We start from the raw sequence: 8,471 nt of genomic DNA, 5'->3' as shown, positions 1-8,471 counted from the left end.
CAATACTTTATAGTTAACCACCCCGACTCTTTCCTTTATCTCGTAGGGGCCTTGCCACTGAGCCAGGAATTTACTCTCCGCCGTGGGGATTAATACCAACACCCGATCCCGGGTTTAAAGGTCCGCACGGTGGCTTGTCTATTGTAGCGGCTGCTTTGCGCGGCCTGAGCCTCCTGTAAATGCTCCTTCACAATTGGCATGACCGCGCTTATGCGGTTCTGCATACCCAAAATGTGTTCAATCACACTTTTATGGGGGGTGGGCTCTTGCTCCCATGTTTCCTTTGCCAGGTCCAACAAACCCCGGGGATGTCGCCCGTATAACAATTCAAAAGGCGAAAACCCCGTGGATGCCTGTGGCACCTCACGGATGGCAAACATCAAATAGGGAAGCATCATATCCCAGTCTTTCCCGTCTTTTGAAATCACCCTTTTTAGCATGGTTTTCAGGGTTTTATTGAAACGCTCGACTAAACTGTCCGTTTGAGGATGATACACAGACGTACGCAACTGCTTGATCTGGAGTAGCCGGCATAGCTCTTTGGTCACTTTAGACATGAATGGGGTCCCCTGATCCGTAAGGATCTCCTTGGGCAACCCCACCCGGCAGAACACAGCAAACAACTCCCGAGCTATAAGCTTTGCTGCAGTATGTCTGAGAGGTATCGCCTCGGGATACCGGGTGGCATAGTCAACGATCACTAGGATGTGTTGGTGCCCTCGAGCGGACTTTACGAGGGGCCCCACCAGATCCATCCCTATCCGTTCAAAAGGGACTTCTATAATGGGTAACGGTACCAACGGACTGCGAAAATGGGTCAGGGGTGCGGTAAGCTGACACTCCAGGCAGGTTTCGCAGAACCGTTTTACCTCCCCAAAGACTCCGGGCCAATAGAACCTTTGCAATATTCGCTCCTGCGTTTTCTTGACCCCTAGGTGGCCACTCATCAGGTGTTTATGAGCCAAGTCGAGGACCCGCCGACGATGCGGCTGTGGTACCACCAACTGCTCTACCCCCACGCCCCGTATTTCATCTACCCGGTAGAGTAAATCCTGCTTAAGAGCGAAATGGGGGTACCTTACCTGGGCACCGGGCAGCTGTGCCACCCCGTCAATTACTGTCACCCGACTCCGGGCATGTATTAATGTAGGGTCCTGGAGTTGGGCAGTCCCAAACGTATCCGGGGACGCCTCCAACTCCGGGATGGGTTCGACCATCTTAGCCTCTCCTGCCAATACCTCTAGGGGCGACCTATCGGGTTCACATTCTGTCCCTATCATGGGGACCCCTACGGCAGGTGTCCCGGATTCAGGATTGTAGGGCTCAGGTCCCGGACTGACCAATATCTGAGGAGACTTAGGGGGTCCCTTCCATAAAGTCCAAAAATAGGGCAGATCCCTTCCTAGGATCACGTCATAAGGAAGAGTGTTAAGAAGTCCCACCTCATGTTGCACCTGACCGCAAGGTGCTGTGATGGTGACAATCCCCGTGGGATAGTCTCGGCGGTCCCCATGTATGCAAACCACCCCCACGGTACGTCCTGTGGCCTTTACTTTAGCCCTCAAGGTGGATCGCACAAGGGTCACTAAGCTTCCGGAATCCAACAATCCTGTAACCGGACATCCATTCACCTGTATTTGGCACAAGTGGGGCTCCGTCTCTGGGGAGACCAGGTCAGCGGTACACACCACCTGAGCATACATTGAACCCCGCCGGGTAACCCCACAATCCATGGGCTCCGTGGTGAGTGGACACTGGGCTTCCATATGTCCCACCCGCTGGCACCGCCAACATCTAATGGGGACGGAAACCCCCTTGACGGGTTGTCGTTTAGGGTACAGAACCTTCCGGACCTCAGGATTGGCGGCCGCGGCCTCAGGCGGGACGGTAGGGGACTCCTGCACCGTTGTCGGCGGTGGGTCCTTGGCCCTAGGCTTGGAGGGGCCGGACCGACGGGCGGTACGCAGAGTCTCAGTGTCCCGTATCAAGTCCTGCGTAGCCACATGCCGCTCTACCAGGGACACTAATTGGTCCAAGGTACTCGGGTCACCCTGTCCTACCCACCGTTGAACGGTGACGGGTAAAGTGCGCACAAAACGATCCACTACTACCCTTTCCACCATCTGCTCCGGGCTCAGAGTGTCAGGCTGCAACCATTTTTTTACAAGATGCAACAAGTCATAGGCCTGGGAGTGTACGGGTTTGGCTTCCTCATAGAACCACTGATTTACCCGCTGAGCCCGTACATAGGTATTCACCCCCAACCGTGCCAGTATTTCGGCTTTTAGGGTCACATAGTCAATGGCGTCCTCGGTACAGAGGTCCAGGTACGCTTTTTGGGGTTCCCCCGTCAGATAGGGCGACAATACCTCAGCCCACTGGGGGGTCGGCAGCTTTTCCCGCTCGGCCACCCGCTCAAACACCGCCAGGAACGCTTCCACATCATCCCCCGGGGTCATCTTTTGCAACGCTTGTCTCACCGCTTTCCAGACGCTGCCGTCATCACCCGGTCCCGGGGTTGTTGCTGCCGGTCCAGCACGGATCGACTTGGCCAGGAGAACCATCTCTTCTTGATGTCTTTGTTCCTGCAATTGTAAGGCTTGCTGCTGACGTGCATTGGCCTGAACCAGCTGTTCTTGGTGCGATTTCAAGGATTGGAGCAGGTGTGCATTGGTCTGTTGCTGCTGTGCATTAGCTTGTTGCTGCTGTGCATTAGCCTGAGCCAAATGCTTTAGTATGTCCTCCATGGCGTCGCTGGGTTTGGGCCGTAGTATAGTCGCTTGAATCCAGGACATGTGCTACCGGGTCACCAGAAAAGGAAGCTACACCTCACCGGTCGGGATGCCCGCCGATTCTCCACCATATGTGAGGTAGCACGGTCGGCTGCGCAGCAGAAGACACGGGATCCAGGCATTAAGTTTCACAGCACACGGTTTAATGTCCAAACAAGAATCCACACCAATATACATGTGCCTCTCCAGCAGAGAACTCAGGGAGTTGTGTTCACTCCCTCACACCCGGCACACCTGCCCTTGTTCCTGTTTCCATTTAACCCTTCCTTCAGCCTGTAGGAAAACAGCATTAACCCTAGAGTGGATTTACTTTCTATCATGGAGTGAGCACAACCGGGGCGAGACATACCGGCCGTCATAGATAACCCCGGTCACAGTCTCACACCTCCATATAATATAATGCAACCCCATAGTCCTTCATATAGTATCATGCACAACCCATGGTCCTCAATTTAGAAAAATGCACACCCCATAGTCCTCCATATAGGGTAATGCATATCCCATAGTTCTCCATATAGAATAATGCACCCCATAGTCCTCTATATAGAATAATATACCCCTATAGTCCTCATTACAGTATAATGCACCTCCATAGTCCTCCATATAGTATAATGTACCCCCATAGTCCTCCGTACAGTATAATGAATGCCCATAGTCCTCCATATAGTATAATGGACCCCCTATAGTTCTCCATATAAAATACTGCACACTGCATAGTCCTCCATATAAAATAATGCACACCTTATAGTTCTCCATATATTATAATGCACACTCCTGTAGTCCACCATAGAAAATAATGCACCCTCATAGTCCTCCATATAGAACAATGCACACCCCACAGCCGTTGGCCACCAGTGTACTCAGTGATTAAAAAGAACCCCAAAACGTCAAATTGTTCCCCCGCTACTCCAGTCTTCGTGCTGAGGGGTCTGCAGATCTGCTCATCTCGGCATTGCTTGCGCACTGTAATGACATCATTGCACCCACTGCGCTTAGATGTCAGATGGAAAGGGAGAATGATGGAGGAGGGAGCTTCAGTGGAGCGTTCCCGCTTTCATAATTGCTTTCAACTGTATCAGCATCCATAATGCCGATACAATTCAATGGGTGAGGGCACTTATACAGAGTCCCCTCAACTTATGGGCCCCGTAACGGCCGTGTTGTCTGCTGCCATTGGCAGTACACCACTGAGCAAGGGGGCAGGAAAGCAATAGTGCAAGGATAGGAAGAATAAAGGAAATCAGGAAGAAAAGTTGTAAAATAAGGAAACAAATACCCCAAAATTGGAAACAAACAAAATGTTGGGTATTATTAAAAGATAATACTTCTGCTGCTGAGTAAATGTATGCAATTTATATAAGGTATAAAGCTCCCCTTGGATTTTTCACTGATTGTATCGCTACAGTAACACACGGATTTTAGTTTTTCTTTATTGCTACAGAAATATACTCTTTAAAGAGAACCTGTTTGCTCTCTTGACATTTCTCTTTTTTTCCCAGGAGGAATAACACATACATTTCACAATAGAAAGCTACATGAAAAAATCCTCCAGTATTATTATTTCATGGGATATATAAATAATTGTGGAAACAGACGTCAGGAGTAGTGACAAGTCCTTTTTAATGTCAAAATTAAAAAAGAGCCATACAAAACAATATTAATTCATTACAATTATTACCCTTCCACGACCGATTACGTAGATGTACGCCATTGGTTGTGTCCCTGCCTTTGATGTGGGCTCACACGTATCTGTCCCAGCACTTGACAGATGATTAATCAATCATCAAGTGCCTCTAAAGCTGGGTTTACACACTGAGACTTTCTAGCGATCCCACCAGCGATCCCAACCTGGCCGGGATCGCTACAAAGTCTCTGGTGAGCTGTCAAACAGGCAGACCTGGCCAACGACGCAACAGCGATCCGGACCTGCAGAGCGACCTAGCTGGTTGTTGGGGACGTTGTAAAGCAGCTTTTTGAAAGGGAAGTCGCTGTAAAGGCCCCTTTACACACTGAAACTTTCTAGCGATCATGCTGCACAGCGGGAAACAAAGGACCTAAGAATGGTCCTGAACGATTTGTAGCGATCACAACTTCATAGCAGGGGCCAGGTCGCTGTGTTTCACACACTGCAATGTCGCTGGGGAGGTCACTATAACGTAACAAAACCGGTGACGTTACAGCGATGTCGTTTGCGATGTTGCAGTGTGTAAAGCCACCTTAACAGTCGCGGGGGGATCAGATCCACTGCTCTTTATAGCACAGGTGATCAGATGATTGCAGCTTCAAGACTATAAATTATTGTAAAAAGTAAAAAAAAAAGTTTAAAAAGACATAAAACCCCCCACAAAAGTTCAAATAACCACCCTTTTGCCCCATTAAAAATAAAATAATAAAAAAACATAATATACCTAATTATAATTGCTGCTTTAAGAAATGTCCGATCTATCAAAATATAAAATAAATTAATCTGATCAGTAAGCGGCGTGACATGAAAAACATCAAAATGACAGAATTACGTTTTTTTTTTTTAATAAAAGCAATCACAACATTGTATCTATCCCACAATTGTATCAATAAAAATAACAGCTCAAGGCGCAAAAAATAAGTTCACACAGCCCCAGATCCTGAAAAAAGAAAATGTTATGCATCTCAGAGACTGGAGGCAAAAGCGAAATTCTTTTTCTGAACTTTTTTCACTACTTAAATAAAGAAAACAATACATGTTTGGTATGTATAAAAACATGTATATAAAAAAAATAAAAAACAATTGTAGAGTTGCACTTTTTTGCCATTTTACCACAATTTGATTTTTTTTTCTCGTTTTCCAGTTTTCATTCAAAAGTACAACTCGTCCCGCAAAAAACAAGCCCTCATTTGTCTATATTGATGAAAATATAAAAACTTTATGACTCTTGTAAGAAGGAGAGGAAAAAACGAAAAATAGAAAATCACCCTGGGTAAAGGGGTTAAAAGAAATCTATTATGAGTTTTTTTCCACCTATTTTGAGAACAGCATACTGTAGAGACCCTGATTCCAGTGATGTGTCACTTACTGGGCTGCACGCTGTACTTTTAATAAAATTACCATTTTATCAGCAGTTGATCACTAGAGGACTAGAAATCCTGCTGCCATGTAGTCCTCCATAATCATAAGCTCTCTATACACTCACACCCATCACTGCTTATGCAAAGTGTACACAGAAATCTACCAATCAGTACTGTGGGTGGGATTATACAGAGCTCAGCATTCAGAGATCTGATAGATCTACAGCAGAGAAAATAGGGATTTTACCAAAACTGCAGTAAGTGACACATCACTGTAATCGCGGTCTCTGCCTCTACATTATGCTGCTCTCAGATAGAGTAACAAAAACATTGACAGATTCTCTTTAAGGGGAGGGGTGTGGCAGGGTAATAATTTATAATAATTTATTAAAGGGGATATACACCAATAAGGGGATATACACCAATAAATTAATCTGAATAATAGATGTACACTGTGCGATTGATTTTCCCCCCATTATTTTCAGGTAAGAATGACTAGAATGGTGAGAGTGCATAGATTGTGAATTCATCAGTGTCCATGTATACTGCCATACCTTAGACATACATTATACATTTGTTGCAGTATAGTAGCTGGGATATAACTATAGCTGCCATTATTATTACAGTAGTAAATTATATTGACATCTATTTTACTGTGGGTTACAGGGTTTACCTTGCTTCACTGATTTCTTACTGTGAGTCATTAAACTATCTTAACAACCTTGAAAAGAACAGTCACATTTCATGTAGGCGATCAATGTCCATAAACTCTACGTCTTGATCAGGATATTTTTCGATGGATGTAATCATAGGCGAAAATACATTTTTAAAATCAATACGAGACATAGAGCGATGTACAACGCAACTTTAATTACATAGTACCGTGATGCATTTTTTCCCCAATTTATAATAACAGTTTATGTCAGAAAACAAGGTAATAATTTTACAAATGGAACTCATACAATAACAAGAACTGATCCAATAACTTAACACGCTATACATGAAGGTAGAATAGCATTTTAGTCCTTTGTGTAGAACTTCATTGACAATGCATATTGTTTGTATACTATTCTTGGATGACAAGGAGTCCTGCCCGTGGCGCCGTATTTTTCACTAAATTTCAATATTGAGTTGCTAGATGCCATTGCTCTGCTTGTCCTCCATCTGAAACGCTGAATTTGTCTCTCCATTGAGTGGATCTGGTTTAGTTTCTTCATCATCATTAACCGTCTTGTTTTTAGTAAAATACAATGACAGTCGGTATCCTAAGAGTAATGTTATAAGTCATGTTAGATGATAGCTAAGACACTTAGAATGCACTATACATAAAACCAAGACACTAAAGGGTACTTTACACCCTGCGATATCGGTACCGATATCGCTAGCGAGCGTACCCGCCCCCGTCGGTTGTGCGTCATGGCCAAATCGCTGCCCGTGGCACACAACATCGCTAACACCCGTCACACGGACTTACCTTCCCTGCGACGACGCTGTGGCTGGCGAACAGCCTCCTTTCTAAGGGGGCGGTTCGTCCAGCGTCACAGCGACGTCACACGGCAGCCGTCCAATAGCAGAGAAGGGGCGCAGATGAGCGGCCGGAACATCCCGCACACCTCCTTCCTTCCTCATTGCCGGTGGACGCAGGTAAGGAGTTGTTCGTCATTCCTGCGGTGTCACACATAGCGATGTGTGCTGCCGCAGCAACGACGAACAACATCGTACCTGCAGCAGCAACGATATTTGGAAAAGGAACGACGTGTCAACGAGCAACGATTTTTCACGTTTTTGCACTCGTTGATTGTCGTTCCTTGGTGTCACATGCTGTGATGTCGCTAACGGCGCTGGATGTGCGTCACTAACGACGTGACCCCAACGTTAGCGATGTCGCAGCGTGTAAAGCACCCTTAAGGAAAGAAATGTTACATTGTTTCTTTTTTGTTCTGATAAGTGTTATAATTCACGTGGCGCAGTAGAGTATTGGGGTTAAGGTTGTATGGGGAACTGAATCAGCCTCCAAGAAGGAGGAAATTATGAAAATGTGTCTTCAATAGGTTTCTCACATGAAACTTCCTTTCATTCAATGAAAACAGCACAGCACGGTAATCCATAAAATTGGCCATACAGCTACAGTATATTGAGTTCTCTAGATCCACCTATACACATGCATACTGGAATAACTGGTGACAACCAAACTCCAGTGACAAATTATGTTTGCCTAATCCTACTTTCCCCCAATGTGGGTATCGGTTGAGAGTCAAAGCCATCAAAATATGCCAATGCATATCCAATTTGTATGGATGCACTAAACGGCTGTCACGGTCGGCTCCCTGTTTTTGGAGATTAGTGATAGCTTTAATGTCTGGAGCTTTCAACTCTATCTGGGACTCTGCATTCAAATATTGTTCAGTTTCTTTTGGTTCTGAAATAGTTAATGTCAGTTTTTCTGGTAGCAGCTCTCCTGCAGTTCAGGTTAGCTGCAGGTGCTCTGTAGCCACACCCCCTTGAGTTTAAATAGCCAGGTCTCCCAGCAAGCTTTGCTGATTGTACAAAACCATTTGAATGCTAGCCGCCTTGGTGGAAGGAGCTGCTGTGGATTCTCCTGAAGTCGTATCCCCTCCAAATTGGTTGTTTTTC

General features: G+C 45.8%; 1 protein-coding gene across 1 annotated transcript in view; it reads right to left on the bottom strand.

The window, feature by feature from the left end:
* Positions 1-4,395: 4,395 nt before the first annotated feature.
* LOC142289898 (ileal sodium/bile acid cotransporter-like) overlaps positions 4,396-8,471 on the bottom strand; it is a 33,044-nt gene continuing 28,968 nt past the window's right edge. The window contains exon 5 of the mRNA XM_075333838.1: positions 4,396-7,102. Within this exon, the coding sequence (XP_075189953.1) occupies positions 6,972-7,102 (131 nt within the window). The 3' untranslated portion in view covers positions 4,396-6,971. The remainder of the gene's footprint in view (positions 7,103-8,471) is intronic.

Source organism: Anomaloglossus baeobatrachus, chromosome 2 (assembly GCF_048569485.1).
Source record: "Anomaloglossus baeobatrachus isolate aAnoBae1 chromosome 2, aAnoBae1.hap1, whole genome shotgun sequence".
Classification (NCBI taxonomy): Eukaryota; Metazoa; Chordata; class Amphibia; order Anura; family Aromobatidae; genus Anomaloglossus; species Anomaloglossus baeobatrachus.
The sequence above is the reverse complement of the archived record's forward strand: the minus strand, read 5'-3'. Positions and strand labels throughout refer to the sequence as shown.